The sequence below is a fragment of the Chelmon rostratus genome, chromosome 19 (assembly GCF_017976325.1).
Source record: "Chelmon rostratus isolate fCheRos1 chromosome 19, fCheRos1.pri, whole genome shotgun sequence".
NCBI classification, from domain to species: Eukaryota; Metazoa; Chordata; class Actinopteri; order Chaetodontiformes; family Chaetodontidae; genus Chelmon; species Chelmon rostratus.
The window spans coordinates 1,205,388-1,223,856 of NC_055676.1; the positions used below are offsets into that span (position 1 = coordinate 1,205,388).

The following is an 18,469-nucleotide window of genomic DNA, read 5'->3' on the forward strand; positions in this document are numbered from 1 at the left end:
CCCCCCCCCCCCCCCATGATGGTGCTCAACAACAGGAAAAACAGAACACTGGTCCACACTACCAACGCCACCAACAGGAGGTTGGTAGACTTACACCAGGTGTGGGTCCAATTATCCAAATGTCACTCAATCACTGTAAGAGTGGTATTACTATAAAGTGGGACTCATTAGAGTCATCATTGACATTGACCCCCCCCCCCTATGGGTCCATACACTTGCTAAAATCATACCAAAAAGCTTGTAAAAGTACTCTTATATCTTACATTCCCCCCAGCTAAACCCTGCCATGTTACCAACATCTCCAGAGGAATAAACTCTGCAACATAAGAAAGAATGGCATCTTCACACATGCACATTCATATTACAACATGAATATCCGAGCCTTATTTTGTCTTGTCATACATTTTTAAGATACTGTAGGCTTACTCCATTCCACAACATAATCATTTCTGTACTTCACAGGAAGCATGCCCTTAGGTTGAGATGCATTTTCATTCTGTCTGATGCATCGATACCCTCTGACTCTTCTTCTACTGTTCTCCTACTGGAGCCACCTCATCCACTACCTCTTGTCACTATTGTTCTCTGAGACTAGCTCCTCTGCTTCCCTGTGTCCTGCCCTTATGGGATCAAGTGTCATGGCTGGAGTGCAGTTATTATCTCAGTCTCAGCTGTTCTCTGTGCACAGCTTTTTCTGGACCTTGCCTCTGTGGTCTGAGAGTAAATACAGACACACCTGGGTGGTTCTGTCTCATGACTACATAAGTTGTTGGCTCCTACTTGGCCTGTGCCTTATTCCTACCCCGATATTTGTGATTGCACAGCAACACACAGTCACCAGATCTGATTAGAGCCCCTTGGGATTTACAGTCATCAGTTCTGGGCCGTATTGAGACCTCCTGCATTGTTAGTTCCAAAGCTGTTTTCAGGTATTAATGGTAATCATGTTTCATTTTGATTCTTTCCTCTGAGGAGATCCATGGGTAGTCTTGCATCTGCCAAACATCAGATAGAGATTCTCTTCAAAGGGTCAATGCATTTAGTCACAGCAGTGCTCGATGGCATAACACACTCAGCAACAAACTGGCCCTTTGAAACCACACCCACTAACGCACTGATTGGCAGCGTGTCAGTCTCCATCGTCAGCTGGGTGAAAATCTGAAAATAAAAAGATAAAAAAATAAGAGACAAGAAAGAGGGTGAGAGAGAAAGTCAGGCAGACAGTGATGGAGTCATGTCTTCCTCTGTCACAATCAGGAAGGGCTGAAAAATAGCAGCTGAAGAGGAGACTTCCCCCCGACCAAGTTATCATCAGTTCCTCTTTATTACATATGTACACACACACACACACACACACACATTCACATGCACACACAGGCCATGCCCACATTAATGTGGATTGTTGAAATTGTTGCTTTCCTCTGTGGTCCTTCTGACCATTTTGAGTCCAATTTCCCACCTTCCAAAGTGAGCATTGCTGAAGAGTAAAGGAGTGAATGGGGAAACAGAACTGGGGATGAACCCCAATGTATTGCTGTCAACCTTCACAAATATGGCTGAGTATGTTAAAAATGTTTAGATTAATATGAAGTCATATTATTACATGTGAAATGGTCATTGAGACAAACCCACAAACAGTTATCATTCAGCTGTGTGCCTGTAGTGAGCTTCTTTAGCCTGTTTTTGTTATGGGCTGCACATTTTCTGTATGCTCAGTCTTGCTGTTGTCCTCACTCCCAACAGGCATCAGGTACTGTTCAATACATATCCAATGTGTAGACAGACAACAGAGAGACAAGAAGGCCAAGTGGCTGATGAACAGCGTCGAACATTTGGTAAGCTAAACAGATGTAAGTGTGAATAATGAGAAAACTGAATGATCGGTATGCAGGGGAGGACAGCGCGGATCAAGTGAGTGAGCCTCCCATGTATGATTAGGAAACATTGTCTCACACTTACAGCAGCATGGTGCCGTCATACAAAACACTGATTGTGCAAGGCCTGCAAAGACTGTCTGAGACCGAGGCCTATTCTACACAAGTGTGGTTACTGATAGTGGACACATTCTCATAGCAGTAGTGGACAGGGGCTTTGTGGCATGTACTGTAAGAACTCTGTAAAAACTTTGAGTCTACCCCTAACATTGACAAGACAAGTCACTTTGTCACACGTTCTGCCATAAATGACATCACTGTATAAGCTTATCACTATGAAGTGATCATTGCTGTTTTAGTTGTGCAAGACCAAAGCGATGAAAGTATTCTTGGCAGCAACACCATCAAGTGGCTCATTTCACAAATGAAAGAGATTCTCTCCAGTAAATAGTGAATTGAGAATACGAATTTGCCCGATTTGGTATCTCTGCTGTCCTACACACATGATGGAAAGGTGAAGCAATGCCAAACAGAATAGTCACTGCTAAACTCAAGGAAAGGTAAGCTGCTGTAGACCACTGAGCAATATCAATCCATCTTCTCGAGGCACAAAATGGACTGTGGCGAGGAGAGGGATTTTGTTGACATAATCCGCCTAGTGGATGACCAGCCCTGCAGACTTCCACACAGGAAGGTCCCACTGTGCACTGCACAAGGATGACAAAAGAAACACAGCATTTCCCCTCCCTGTTCAGTCTCCCTGAATATAACAGCATGCCTCAGGGCCTGACAAACAATCCTGCCAATTTTATGCTAATGATGATGTCCATCTTCGGCGAGGAGAACGATTTCAAGCTCTCACCTAGAATGTGACACTTTCTTCACCATTCTGACAAGATTCTGGGATACATTTGTGGAGATGGTGTTTGGGCAGAAATGATTGAAATGAACAAACAAGTTGTGGATGACTCACTGACAACAGTTGATTAAACCTGTTGTTTCCTCAAGCTTGACCAGCTCCTGGAGATTTATTTAGATAAGGGACATTTCACAGAGGTCACACTTCACTTTTGGTAGCCCTCTGTGGGAAAGCGTGGCCATGAGAAAGCAGAGAGATATGGAGATATAGATGACTTCATTTGTGCTCATGCTATCATTAGATTAGAGTATGGTCCCCAGCTGTCCCGTGCAGTATGGAATCGTTATGTAATCAATACAGGATGCAATTTATCCCATACTTTTGTGCACAGCCTACTCTAATGCACACACGTTTCTACATTCTTAGAATGACCTGAAAATAATGAAACCAAAAGAGTTTTCATGACATAGTGGACAAAAGCGAACGACACCTAGAATGACAGGCAAGTTGTTTGTCACTCTGAGTCATCGCTCAGTGTTGGTGAATACCTCCAGCTCATGTCCAACCATATAGAGAAAAAGGCTCTCCAAACACAGATTTGAATGGCAGACAGACCATGAGTGGACCAGTCCTGTCAGTGGGCCATAGAACATTTTCTATTGCCGATAGCGTTTCTGACAGCTACGCTGGGTATTCTTAACTAGATGTCGGGTCGATTTCCAGCCATGTTTGTTGCGACTCTACTGTTATCTTTAATGAGATGTCAGGATATTTTCCAGCTGTGTTCCCGCCTACGCCACAGGGTGTTTGTAATGAGAAATCGGGACATTTTCAGCTGTACTCTGGTGATTCCATAGGGTATTTTCACTGGGACGGGATATTTTCCACCTGTGTCTTTGGTCACTACAGCTGAAAGCAAAACAAGATCTTTTCTTAACCCTCAGATGGCGGCGCGTGCACACGCAGCGGCTTCTCTCTCTCTCACTGTGGAAGTCGTCGCCCTCCTGTGAAGTCGTCGCCCTCCTGTTTCAATGACTACCGTCCGGTAGCACTCACCCCCATCCTCATGAAGTGCTTCGAACGGCTAGTGTTGAAACACATCAAGACTGTCCTCCCACCCTCCCTGGACCCCTTACAGTTTGCTTATCGGCCCAACCGCTCGACCGATGACGCCATCTCCACTGCCCTCCACTCAGCCCTCACACATCTGGACAAAAAAGACTCTTACGTCAGAATGCTGTTCATAGACTTCAGCTCAGCATTCAACACAATCATCCCACAACAGCTCATCACAAAACTGGACCAGCTGGGACTAAACACCTCCCTGTGCAACTGGCTGCTGGACTTCCTGACTGGGAGACCTCAGGCAGTCCGGGTCGGCAGGAACACATCCAGCACCACCACACTGAACACGGGGGCCCCCCAAGGATGTGTGCTGAGCCCCCTCCTCTTCACCCTGCTGACCCACGACTGCACACCGTCCCACAGCTCCAACCTCCTCGTCAAGTTCGCCGATGACACAACTGTGGTGGGTCTCATCAGCAACGACGACGAGGCAGACTACAGGAGCGAGGTGAGCCGCCTGGCCTCGTGGTGTGAACACAACAATCTCTCTCTGAATGTGGAGAAGACGAAGGAGATTGTTGTGGACTTCAGGAGAAGACGCCCCCAGTATGCCCCCCTTACCATCAATGGTGCTACGGTGGAGAGGGTAAGCAGCACCAAATTCCTGGGTGTGCACGTCACTGAGGACTTCTCCTGGACCACCAACACCACATCGCTGGCCAAGAAAGCGAACCAGCGCCTCTACTTCCTCCGCAAACTGAGGAAAGCTAGAGCCCCGGCCCCCATCATGCACACCTTCTACAGAGGCACCATTGAGAGCGTCCTGACCAGCAGCATCACCGTGTGGTATGGCGCCTGCTCCACGTCCTGCAGGAAGAACCTCCAGCGCATCGTGAGAGCAGCTGAGAAGATCGTCGGTGCTTCTCTCCCCTCCCTCCACGACCTCTACACCTCTCGCCTCACTCGCAAAGCCCTGTGCATTGCGAGTGACCCCACCCACCCGTCACACAGCCTCTTCAGCCTGCTGCCATCAGGGAGGAGACTGCAGAGTCTGCGGGCCAAGACCAGCAGACTGCGGGACAGCTTCGTCCACCAGGCTGTCAGGATGCTGAACTCTCTCCCTGCCCTCCCCCTCCTCCGCACAAACACTCAACCTGGACTATAACTTCCCCCCCAACACACACACACACACACACACTCCCTGGACTCTAAATGCCCCCCACCACACACACACACTCTGGACTCTGATATGCCCCCACCACACACACTCACACACACACACACACACGTATACACCCTGGACTCTACAAACTCTCACTGATGTGAACTCCTCCCCTCAGGAAAACAACACACTGTCCCTTTATTCACCACCAGTTGTTAAGCTAATTCTTTTTGCACTACCGTTTACATTTGCACTATTACATTCTCAATGTTTCATTGTTTAGTTTGTACAATTTTTACTTAGTTTGTACAGTTTTCTTATTTATCTCTTTTCTAATATATGTCCTGTCACAAAGGGTTGAAGAGTAACGCAATTTCGATTCTCTGTTTGTCCTGTACATACTGCAGAATTGACAATAAAGCTGACTTTGACTTTGACTTTGACAAGTGTTTTTTTATGCCTGATCCTAACCAGACTTTAACCAGTGCTGTCACATCATATAATTGAAAATTAAAACGTGAAGTCTGAAGTTAAAAAAACATCAAACGTTAAAAACATATAGTTACAAAGAAACAGATTCAACTTATCCGTGGTTTGCAGAAACATACACTGCTAACCTTTTTTCTGGTGAGTGGGTTGTGTCAATCTACTGAATCACTTAAGTTCTAGTCATCTTCATCTTCACCATCATCCAAGCCCATGCAGCTCAAGTGCCCTGCTGAGCTGCTCCATCCCAACATAAACCCTCTGGGGCTACGTTTGCATAGTTGGTCAATGGCAAAAAATACAAAAGCATTCTAGGACATTTCAATTGTAAAATTACGGTGTGACACTGAGGCATAGCCCACATTTTCACCATACAGGCCTGTTACTTGGACAACATCACCTGTTTTATAGCGTGTCCCAATATGAATAAAGATCAGAGATGTACACACGAAGTATAATCAAAAGTACTTTTTTAGAATCAAGAACTAATGTAATCCAGTAGTCGGCTGCTTGTCTGGCAGCCAGTGCTGAAGAAAAGTACTGTTAACAGAACTGACTGTTGGGTCTGGTCTCAGACATCAAACATCCATCCACATCCATGAACAAGATCATTTATGCTGACATTTCGGTGTTGACTCACTTTGAAACAGAAAGATTTGTATGAAACACACAAAAAAACATGTGCAGAATTATTTAGATTTAATGTACTTGTGCATTGTACCACCAGAGGAACAGCACCGCTCAGTCATTACACAGCATCATTTTAAGTGCATGATGGTGCTCAACAACAGGAAAAACAGAACACTGGTCCACACTACCAACGCCACCAACAGGAGGTTGGTAGACTTACACCAGGTGTGGGTCCAATTATCCAAATGTCACTCAATCACTGTAAGAGTGGTATTACTATAAAGTGGGACTCATTAGAGTCATCATTGACACTAGCCCTGCAGCATCCACTTCATCACAGTTTGGCTGCTGGGGTTCGTTCCAGCAGTGTCCTCATGTCTAACAGTGCATCCTCCATGGCCTGAGCCAGATGTGCTGCATTCGTTTCTTCACAGGTGTTGAAAGACGACACTGCAAAATTCATGTGATCGTCCATAGGATTGTAGCACACACCGTATCCGTTGGACACAACAGGGCCGAAACACATGACGCAGTCAGTCTTGGATGGTACCTTGTGATGAAATGAGAATGTGGTGGTTAGTTATGAAGTTTTGGTTATGGGGTCAAGTACTTCAGGTTCAGGTTGCTTTATTTGTGCCCATGAGTAGATTTGGTTTGCAGTGGGCAGGAACAGACAGGGATATTGTGACACATTTTACAAACAACACCGACAACAGACAAACATGAGTGCTCAATGCTCCAATAATAAAGAGCAGCTAGACTGTCGCCTCTTGAGGTACTAAGTGGTGTTATGAGACAGGACCAGCTGAGGCTAGCTGGTTAGCATGCTAACTTCAGTAGAGGGCTCTGCAACACAAATATAAAAATGACAGAGCTTCAGATCTGTTCAGTTCTGTTGATAATGATAGCTCTTTTTATTACTACAATGCTGACCATATCCTACACATCTTTCATGTTTGGGCACAAAGCAAGAATGTTCCTTACTATGATTCTTTTGTCTTAGAAGGAAAATATCTTTGCCATTATGCAGCTTTGATTTTTCTGTCAGTTTCAACCCTGGACCATACCTGACTTGTAGATAGCTGGTAGTGTAAGGCTTTGCCGTAGGCAGTGTCTGTGAAGATATCTGGCATGGTGAGTTTTTCCTCAGCAGCTATCATCTTAAGGCCCAGGAGGTGTCTGTCAATGGCCTGGCCACTGATTGCCTGTGGGGACAGAGAAAATTCATTTTTAGTCAACAGATGTTGAGACTAAAACACAAGGTTAAATATGCTGTATTTTATTATTGCAAACACCTAGCAGTTAACACTAAGTACGTAATATCCTAAAACGGCTGAATCTACCAATTTACCATTTGACTAAAATGAGCCTAAAAAGCCTGTCAAAGGCGTACCCAAAGTAAACTGCAATCTGTTCTTGAATCATTTGGAGTTCATCCACTGTTTTTAATCTCTTTTGAAAAGTAACCCTTCTTTTCAGGGGTTAATAGCTGGAAATCACAATGGAACCACAGCATGAGCCCTTACCCTAGTCCAAAGTCAATAAAAATTGCTGCCAATACCACAGAAAATGAATATTTTACATATGCTCTTCTAATGTTGTCTACACTTTCTAGAAAAAAAGGCTATTTATTATATTTACCTAGATAAATATCTATATTTATATTTAGGCAGCCTATATTTAGGACAGTTATATTGGATAGTTATATTCATATTTTGGGTATCTACACTCAAATTTAGATCATATATCTTTTTATTGGGACCATTTACAATATTCATCATTCGAAACCCTGTGTCATTATCATAATTGCACTGACTTCCTTGATTTATCTGTAAATCACCCCCTAAAGCAGCATATCCTCATTTTTCAATATTCATTAGCCATATGAAGCCCCAGTCATCTGCACAATCGGTTGCAAAAGGCTCTATCTTTACACAAAGAAGAGAAAGAGGCAGAGTCCTGTTGGCTGTTGTCAGCTCTGTAGATGGAATGAAATGGTCCTAATTGCTCAAGTGAGGTGTCAATCAAAAGGTTGCTGAGGCCATTTTTTTTAACCAATTGTCCATGCATGCTTACTGGAAGATGAGCATGCTGCTGGCTAATTTGACATGATACAACAGCTTTCTGTGGATTATTATAGTGTTTTACACTAAATATTTACTGGACTGGACTGTCCAGACCTTTGATAATGTTAGCTGACTGAGTGTTATGAACAGTGGATTACTATGGCACTTCACAGGTGAGTAATTTGTTGTTGCCATTGATTAGATTCACAACAGCAGGCACTGTTGTGATTGTTGTCATCACAAGAATCTTAGTTTTCCAATGAAGTATGGCACGAGTATAAATCTAACCATAGCGTTGTGTCAAATGACGGGCAGGCCATTTAACAGTCTACAGCCCGTGGACAATTGTTACTCACAGAGGAGGAAATGGTGCATTTCTTGGGAAGTAACTTCAGCAGCAGATGAACACATTTGGTTAATGTGAGTATTTGGGGGAGCAGGATGGTCTATGTGGGACTGAGTCAAAATAAACGATAGTATGTGTTTGTGGTAATGACGGAACATGTCTCCCAGTGAAACAGTGGAGCAACAACAATCGATCTCAATGGCACACATGAATAAGATACATCACGTTAAATATACACCCACAATACTTGTTAGTACGATACATTGATTGTCGGCTTGGCTCTGCACATGGCACGTGTTGACCATAAGAAAAACATCACCATACTTCTCCTAAACTCTCTACAAACCCTGGTGTTGTGAATACCCACCATGTTGGTATATGACCTGTGTGCTTTTATTGCTTTCACCATTAGAGCAACCTTCTCTGTGTTCTGTGAAAGACAGGAAGAAGACAGCAATGTTAAGACATACAGTTTAACAGTGTTCAAACGTATTGAATAATGAACTTGAAACTTTATATGCAACACTGAAATTCCTCCACATTAAAAGAATAAATGCTACTTATCAACCATCATCACTTTGTCTTTGGTTAATTTCTGGTCTTATCTTTCTCTGAAATTCCGTTTCCAGTGATGTTGAGGTCATGTGTATTACCATGTTTTACCAGAGTGGGTTATAATCTGAGTTTGTCAGTTTCCTGCCTAAACAGTTGCTGTAAATACAAAATTTCCTCTCGTCAGACCTGTTTGCTGGGGTCATCAAAGGCCTTGACAAAGGCAGCTGAGGCACTTGAAGCTGATCGGATTGTGTCTGTACGGCCCAATCTGAACATACGCAGGGAGGCACTTTCATATGTGGCACAGCAGCGCCGGTACATCCTGCCAAGACAAGAGGAGAGACGGTGTGAGAAAACTCTGCAACACACTTGCTGCTGCTGAGCCATCATGGACGTCATGTAAGATAAGATAAGAAAAAACTTTATTTATCCCCAGCTGGGGAAATTTGGGCATTGCGGCAGCATGTGATAGCAGTGGGAAGAAAAATAGCAGCAGAGGTAGAGAAAAGTAGAAAAGTAGTGTATATATATGTACATATTATACAAGCAAAATTAAATTTTGACTATATAAAAGAAAAAAATATGTAGAAAAAATATAGAAGAAATATTTCAAAAATACATATTGGCCCAGTAGATGTGGAAAAAAAACAATGTAAACTTTCAGATTAAAAAAAATAATAAATAGTGTTACTACTATTGCACAGAATATACAAAATATATATATACAAAAATATACAAAACAGTAAAAAAAATATGTAACATTGCACAAAATGTAAGGATGTGAGCGTATAGAGCGTACAGCGCATGTATAAAGCCACTCAGAGAAAAATACTGGTATAAACATTCTAACCATTAAGTTAAATAAGTTAAAAAGTGCCCTCTTGGACGCCAAAACGCGCTCTAAAGTGCCCTCTTGGATGCCAAAACGCGTGCTAAAGTGCCCCCTGGGAGCCAAAACGCTTGCTAAAGTGCCCTCTTCAGTGGTGAGGACACGCTATATGTGCCCTTTTTTTCCTTTCCGCCCCTGCCCTTCAAAAAGTCTGTGCACGGCACTGCTCCTCAGTCAGTTTAGTGTGAAGAGCAGATGGGAGCATTAGGACACACACTTTGAACGAGAAGACATTTAGTAAATGTATGATGATACAGTAGATTGGTGTCACAACACCAACACAACATGAGGAAGCTGAATTGTCTTTTTATTCCACACATTTTTCAAACATCAAAACTGAACCAATACTTCGGTCAGAGATGTGTGTGTGTTACACTCGTAGTGGCTAATGTAGCCTGGAGTCGAGCCTGCAGCAGAGATGAGGAGCAGGTTACACCCAACAGACTCAAGTCTCACTGTTCAATCTATATATGCTGCCACTTGGTTCCATCATACAGAAGCATATTGTGTTTCACCATTCATATGCTGATGTTCCACCATTGTATTTTTTTTTCACGTTTATTGATTTAAATACAGAATTGAGTTCAAATATTGCTCACTGTCTGCAAATCACTGAATGGTCTAATCTCTGACCTGCTCACTGCTTACAAGCCCTCCAAAAACCTCAGATCATCAGACACTAGTCTCCAAACTGTATCCATGATCAGAAGCAAATCTGGTGAGGGTGCATTCAGTTGCTATGGTTATGCTATTTTTATTTTTATTTTAGATTAATTATCATTCCTTATTTTTTTATAACAACCTGAAAAGTATGGAAATATAGCATAACTGTGTTATGAGGTCCATCTCCACACCACTGTTCAGCATCTCACCTGTAGTAAGCCAGCTGTAGCGCTATCTGTATGAAGGCATCAGGGCTCATCTTGTGGGCCTTTGGAACATTTTTCCCAAAATGGCCAAATACCATGACCCTCATATCCAGGTCTTGAGCCAGGCTGTGATGGGAGAAATGTTAGGACAGTGAGACCAGGTCTATCTGTATAAGTATAGTAGCAGTATTTAAGTACAAATATGTATATATTTATGTGCTTTTACTGGTCATTGAGTGACACCATTAATTCTGCCCCCACATGTTCATGCTGTTCTTGGCTTCCTCAATGTCCTTCCTGACCTCAGGTGTGATGTTGAAGTGTAGTTTCCGGGGCATGGGCAAAGGCACCATGGGAGACCGAATCGTCTCTGGCTTCCTCCTGTTCCATAAACAAGAAAGAAAAGAAATGATTCATGAGATGGAACAAAAACTAAATCCTACTTAAAAAAGCTGTGGTTTTCAATTTATGACTTTCCAGCAGACTTGTCATTCTGTGTTGAGTCTCTGTACTGTCTCATTGGAACAAGAGAATCCAAAATAATCTTTGACCTACTTACGTGTATTCTACAACATGGTCGATCAAGGCAACTATGGGTGGGCCCTCAGCTGGAGCATGTTCGTAGTTTGCGCCACACGTCCCATCCTCTCCAATAATAAACTGAAACAAAGGTCAGAAACTTTTAGAAGGAAACATAAAACAAGAAATGACATTACAGTGTGAGCAATTTGTTTTAAGGTCAAATTATGACCTTAGCAGTTGTTTTAGTCTTTCTGGACATCAAGTCTGTTTCAGCAAATCACCTGAAAATCAAATCTGAAGAAGCAAACAAATAAATGTAATCATACTGACTGAACAGAAGCTGCCTCTGTGAGTGGCCACTCTTTGTGGAGGAGTTTCTATGTCTCTGTGTTGTTGGGGGCTACAGCTCCTAGTAGGTCCCCCTAGGCCAAGTACTGTAGTTTCAGACACTGGGCCTAGTTAGGGGCCAGGCTGCACTAGACAGGAACTCATTTGTATGCTGTGCTTTCTATGTCAAAAATCGAAAGTGTTTATAGTTGCTTTGAACATTCACACTGGTCAATGGAGTGAAGAGCTTATCATAGAGACACTGTTTGAATTTTAAAAAAGTACATAAAAAAAAAACATTTAGCCCATACAGAGAAATCTGACCACTGCAACTGATCCAAAGCTAAGAAAATCCCTCAACATGTACAGACTCAGTGATTCGTGGCTTCCCAGAGAGTAAACACTGCACCCACTGCACACAGCCAGAGCAGGAAACTGAGCTGCACTTTTAACTACCTGCCAACTTTACCAAGACATCAGACACAAATAATTCCCTCAGATTACATTCACCCAAAAAGATTTAGTAAAAAAAAACCCAGAAAACAATATGTTAATAACAAAAATACTTCTTTTTGCTGGATGAAATGCAGCAGTGTGCAAACACGGCAGCAAGATTTGTGAGATGATGTGACTGGAACAGGGAAAACAGCCACCATGAAAACAATCGCCTGTAGAATCCTACACTGACTGTTTCCACTGTGCTGATCTCTGCGCATAGACAGACTTACTGTGCATAAAGAACAAACATCTCTCAATACATTCATTCATTCATAAACGGCAATACTGCAGTTTTATATAGTTTTCACTGGTGGCATGTTATCAACATCCAGCGTCTATAGACAACTACCTCTGATGCGGATGATGTCATTACCGAACGCCGGGCGCTGCGAGCAGCCAACCGCAACACGGCTCACTCTGCGGCGGTCGGCTACGAATACACAATAACGAACCATAGCTGTGCCAAACTACAGCTAAACTAGCCGACCGCCGGCTCAGAGGGGAATAGCACCAGCATATCATAACAGAATATTGGAATATGAACGAGTTTCGCTGCAGATTATGCGTTATATAGAGGCTGCGCATGGATGCCCCGAGTACTCGCATTATACAGATATACGCGCCGCTCCTCTGGGGCTAATTTCTTCAAAACGACTCCAAATGCCACCAAAGTTGTCTGGGTGAGTAAATGGTCGTAATTAATGCTACAAATAAGGTCCAGGTTGTAAAAAACGAAAGTTATCCTTTAAGAGTTTGACTCTCGGCCAGGGCGGGGCTTTTCTGTGTAGAGTTTGCATGTTTTCCTCTGTTTTTACTTGGTTTCCCCACCATCAAAAACATTTTCACAAAATATGTATGTTAATTCTCCTCTTAGAACAGGGGTTGTTGCACTGCTCCTACTACTATACTCAGGATGGGTTAAATGCAGAGAGTGAATTTCTCTACCAAGATCCATAAAAAGAAAACTTCACTTTATCAAACACCCCTTGTATGATGTAGGACTAAATCCATAGATGTATCTGTGAATATGAAGCCTGTCTATTAGGCTAGCTCACATATTTCTTTACAAGGAGATTAGTAAAAAGCAAACACAAGTTAGAATGGAAAGAAACACACTTGATGCAAACATGGCTGTGACAGAACTGAGCTGGGAGAGAGAACATGTTTTTTGTTAAATGCAAGTGTTTGGAAATTGGAAACATTAGTTGAACTCTTACTAATAACTGTGCTGTAAAATGTGTGTCTATGTGTGTGTGTGTGCATCTAACAAGCCTCTGTGGGTCACCTGCAGTGTCTTGTCAAACCAGCGGTTGCCACTGTTCCACTGGCTGCCTCCTCCATGCAGCATCTGGATGGCAGCAGTGCTGCGGTACGTCTCATCGGACACTCGAGGCATCGCTCCATCCAAACACAGTGTGAATATGCTCCTTTGGATAGCTGACACTGATTCTTGGTTGGTCTTATCTGGACACATCAAACACAGGCACATATAGTAATCATACTGAATCAGTTTAACTACTCTACCTGATCTAAAACTTTTCATTTTGTCTAGAAATGACTCCATAATTTAGTCTGAATTCTAGAAACGCAGTTATAACTGTCCTTCAGCTCAGTGTCAGAGTTCTTTGAGCTCACCCTTGATGAGGTTGACGTAAGCCTTGCCCCAGGAGTCGCGATGCTGGGTAGTGAGGATGCCGACAGGCTCTGTGTTGGTCTGAAGTGACGAGCTGCAAATCCTCTCCAGCTGGACGCAGAGCTGATCGGCTGTCAGTGGAGTTCCATCACTGTTGTACACGTCCAACACAAAGAACTGATTCAAGAGGAAGAAATATGAGAAAGGCTCAGTCAGGGATTTCACTTTCAGTTTACAATTGTCGGTTTGCCAGGCGTAATGTTGACTCAAAAGTCTGACAAAATATAAAATAATAGTTCTTTTCTGGATAGTGTGCTCTCTGCAAGCCCATATCTGTACTAGTTACACTCAAGGAGGAGGGTTTGTGAGGGAGACAAACGCTGGTATTTGTTGAGTCCACCTGTATTTGGCTTTCTGGTTTACGAAGCTGGCTCACTTCTAACCAGGGTAGATCACCATGGTAACCTCTGCTGCACAGCTACTCTTCACATTACAGGTTCAGACCAATCTGATCACTGGAGAAATTGAGTCATTGTTCTTAAAGCTTCCCGGAAGAGAAAAAGAGACAAATGCTTTGAAAATGAAGTGCTAACTAACAAAGAGGACATTTTTACAGATGAGAAGAATAACTGTGTCCTCCATGATAGCAGAAACATTTTCACACAGCATGTGTCAAAGACTCTAACAAACACAGAGATGATGGTTTACCACACTAACACCCTGACGATTAGCGATTACAGCTTTGACCTGGGGCAGCAATTCTTTTTCATCAAGCTTTTTTTCCTCTCTGGCAGCAGAAACCAAAACCACGGTTCAAACCAAGAGTTCTTGTTTTTGTTCTTGTTTTGTGATACAGGCCCAGAGTCCCGGAGGAGCTCAGACATGGATGTGGGTCACTGACCAGTGCTCCTCACCTGAAAGTTGTGTACTACAGTGATGTGTCTGGGAGGCCTGGAGCTCTTGGCGTGGTTCACCACTGAGTCTCTCTTCAGACCAGGGATCCGACAGGACGACAGTACTTCATAGTACTGATTCATACACAGGGGCTTCCCTGCCAGATATTCAATGGGTAGTGTCTCACTGCAAAACATACAGTGCAAGCTCTGTCAACACTAACTTAGACACAATATCGTTCACAATCTTACAGTTTACTCAATGCCCTTGAAACTACATTTCACTGGATGTTGCAGGACTACTTTCAGTAATGTAGTGCTACTTCAACTTAACACAGGTTCAGCCTCATCACCTACATCAGGCATGTCAAACCGATTCCATAAAGGGCCGCGTGGCTGCAGGTTTTCGTTCCAACAAAGGAGGAGCACACCAGGCCAACCAATCAACATCAAGGGATCGCTTAGTTATCAGCTGAAGACTGAGATCAGCTGACTAACTGATCCCAGCTGGGTGTGCTCCTCCTTGGTTGGAACGAAAACCTGCAGCCTCACGGCCCTTTATGGAAATTATGAAGTCTGTGGATACAGTCAGCTCACAAGACACATGACACAAAATTTAGGGTTGGAGACACACAATATTTCTAAGAGGGTTTAAAGGAAAACAAACTTTAACTGCAGAGGATTCCTTGTGTATTACAGACGTAAGGCACTTTATAGTGCAGAATTTAAAGATTTTAGAAATTCAGAGATCTTGCTACATACAAAATAACAGTGTACACTGGAAGTTGGTAAGTGTTGCATTGTGTGGATCGACATGCCGCGTGTGATCACCTTGCACCTGCATGGTATCAAATATCTGAGCAGTTCTATAATAAGATGCACAGTGTGAAGGACTGACAGAGCTCGAAAATGTGAGACTTTCCGCTATAGGAGTCTGGCACACATCCACCAATATTTACACAGCAGCGCTAGTTAGATCAGTTCTCCTGCACAGCTCTGGGATCAGCTGATCATCTTACTGTTATAGTAGTTATGGTGGCTGGTCAGACCCTGTGTTGAGACTGTGAGACTCATCTGGTAGTTACACAGTTACATACAGTCCAGTTTTCTATGACATGAAAAGATATGTTTTAACTCACGTTGATAAATCAGGTTGAAGACAGAAAATAAAAATCATCTGGCTTAGTTTATGTTTATGAAGTACACAAATAATGTTAATAACTTCATAACCTGCATCACCGAGTTAGCAATGTAGTAGGCTGCCTGATCCGATCAGGACCACAAATTCTGACTTCTATCTTACTACCATTACGAATAACAGCTGGAAACACAGAACAGGAAATTCTAAATGGTCAATCAGGATAATATCTGAAGTTCAGTACTCACTTGTCAATCATTGTCTTAAAGTCCAGCACACCTGCTATAAGCTTGGCAGCAAACCTAAACAGAGACAACATCGTTCATTTTCATTTAAATGTCAACTTTATGAACATTCCCTTGTTTTGGTTAAACAGAGGAAATACAGTTAGCGTCTAAAATCTTTAACTATGAGCTTTCGAAAAGCACTTTAAAAAAACAGAACTGATCACAGCACAGTGAAGCTGCATGTTAAGGAAAAAATAGTGAATGTATCATTTACCTAATTTGTCCCTGCTTATCCCTGAAGTTCATGCGGGGCAACACCAACCCAGGACTTGAATGAACCACCACAGGCATTCGGTATTCAAGATAAGCAACCTTCACCCACCACTCTGACAACTACACAGACACACACAGTCAATAACAGATCAACATGATGGCAGAGTCCATTAAAATTAAATAAATCACATTTCAGTTGAGTTTGCAAGTAAATCATGGAGAGAATGAAAGCAATCAGGCTGTGTCAGGAAAGCACTGTATCTTAAGTAAGTCCTACATCCTCATCCTCACAGTACTTTTTGAAGTCAAAGTGTCCACAGCTGTCGGCCCAGCTGGTGAGCTCACCCAGTTCTCAGTGTTGCGTGCCCTCTTTTCCAGACCTCTCTGCAGTCTCTCTCCAACCCCTCCTGCTTTCTGAAACTCATCCACCAGCTCGTTAGTGTGCTTCATCTCGTCCACCTCCAGGATGGGCTCCAGAGCGGCGATGTAGCGCTCACAGGTCTGCTGCAGAGGGGGGACAGGCAGATTGGGCAGCCCCTTCTGATGGGTCAAGTATCTGCCAGTGACCCGAGTCGCTGATACAGGCTTCACCAAGTGACAGGGTTTCATCAAGCCACAGGGTTTCGCCATCCCCACCTTCACCTGAGAGGCAAAAGAGCATCCATTAAATACACGTTTGTTGTGGAATTTTGCTGAAAACGTGAGTTGTTGTGATTTGCCCAGTCAACTGTGAAAAATAACTTTGCAACACTAAGTTGACTAACAGGAAGAGTCTTTGCAGTTTTGTTGCCAGAGATAGATGCTGTTGGCCTTATTTCATAATATATAAACATTTTCTGTTAAATAACATTAGTCAACTTTTTGTTTTTTTAAATGTCCTAAATAAACTGACTTATTTGCAAGATTCTCATCGGGATATTTAGTGTATCTGCCATCACGGCCATTCTTGATTAACAGCTGTAACAAATCGTGACTCTATCGAGGCGCAGCCTCTGCTGTCAGGTTTCAGTATGTGTGAATATGCGACACACGGCCAGTAGAGGGCAGTCTGTACTTATTTTCAATCGGCCCACAGCACGTAAAAAATACCTCGACAAAAATGAAGAAGTGTTTGGCAGACACTAACATCCAAAAATATTCAGAAGCCTATTCTCAAAGGTTCCCGATGCGTGTGCGACTTATAGTAAGATGTGATTAATGTTTCCCCCCACTTTACGCATTGTGACGAGCAGGTGTCAAAGGAAAGGTGAATTTTTAGCAATTCTCAAAGAGTGTATGTTATTTTTCTCACATGAACTGGCGAGACTGACGAATAACTTTGAGAGAGCCCAAAGGACACGTTACTATATTTACAGTGTTTGCAGGTTACTGGACTATCTTTAGGCCAAATGATAACGTTATTTAAATCGTCCTCAAACATGTTGCTCCAAGCAGGTGCGTTGGTGAGTTACTTTACGTTGTTATACTGTCTCCCTGTCAGTAGTGAACTTTAACTCACCATACACACAGGTCACGTACGTAGACTAATTAAAGGTGAATATTGCAGTATCGGCCAAGCGTGTCCTTTAGTACCTTGAAGCTATATTGAATCTGAGCTAACCAAACCAACAAAATCACCTTTGACCCAGTAAACTTAACGTAGCTAACTGCTAACCGCTAGAGTCCTTCAGTTCATTACAAGCCGCTAGCTAACGTTAACTTTGCTAACAGCTTGAATCCTGCACCACCGAGTTAGCTAACGTTAGCTAGTGTTAACTGATCAATCGCCATAATCATAAAGACTGTCGAAGGTCGGCGACAATAGTCTAAAGGTAATCAATTTCAGCACCTTATGCTAAATTTAGCTTTTGACAAGTGTAACGGTTTAGCAAGCATATTAAGCTAAACGTGTTACTTACCATAGTTCTGCTGCAAATACCCCACATTCTGCATTCAAAGAAACGCCCCCAGACTCAGGTCCGTCAGTGCTCTTTCAGATACGTCCTGTATCGGCGTTTAGTCAACACAGCTTCACAAGCTGGAAGCGTCTCTGAATCCACTGTCAGCTGGCGAACACAGTGGATGGCTGAAGTTACTCGGCTGTTAGCGATGGGATGTGCCAAGAAGTGATCGTCTGCCAAACACTGACTCCACCACCCAGTTTATTCGTCTAGAGCC

At 43.0% G+C, this 18,469-nt stretch overlaps 1 protein-coding gene across 2 annotated transcripts; it reads right to left on the reverse strand.

Annotated features, from left to right (window-relative positions):
* Positions 1-46: 46 nt before the first annotated feature.
* crata (carnitine O-acetyltransferase a) lies at positions 47-18,412 on the reverse strand. Of its 2 annotated transcripts, XR_006007806.1 has the most exons (15): positions 18,211-18,412; positions 16,658-16,954; positions 16,314-16,432; positions 16,061-16,114; positions 14,696-14,861; positions 13,784-13,958; positions 13,434-13,612; positions 11,361-11,461; positions 11,063-11,182; positions 10,805-10,927; positions 9,230-9,365; positions 8,856-8,918; positions 7,144-7,281; positions 6,299-6,626; positions 47-96 (listed from the first exon to the last, which is right to left on the reverse strand). XR_006007806.1 is itself a non-coding variant. In XM_041960030.1 (14 exons), the coding sequence occupies exons 1-14, from the start codon at positions 18,235-18,237 to the stop codon at positions 6,411-6,413; spliced, it is 1,914 nt and encodes a 637-aa protein (XP_041815964.1). In that variant the 5' UTR covers positions 18,238-18,412; the 3' UTR covers positions 6,131-6,410. The 2 variants fall into 2 exon arrangements, 1 of the variants encoding a protein (XP_041815964.1); XM_041960030.1 differs by lacking the exon at positions 47-96 and having other exon boundaries at positions 6,131-6,626.
* Between the last annotated feature and the right edge of the window lie 57 nt (positions 18,413-18,469).

Excerpts from the sequence above, each read along its gene's own strand:
- crata (XM_041960030.1), bottom strand. The coding sequence starts at position 18,237 with ATGTGGGGTATTTGCAGCAGAACTATG. Across the intron at positions 13,959-14,695 it reads CTGTAGTACACAACTTTCAG|TTCTTTGTGTTGGACGTGTA; the intron begins GTGAGGAGCACT and ends CTCTTGAATCAG. Across the intron at positions 8,919-9,229 it reads TTGATGACCCCAGCAAACAG|AACACAGAGAAGGTTGCTCT; the intron begins GTCTGACGAGAG and ends TGTCTTTCACAG.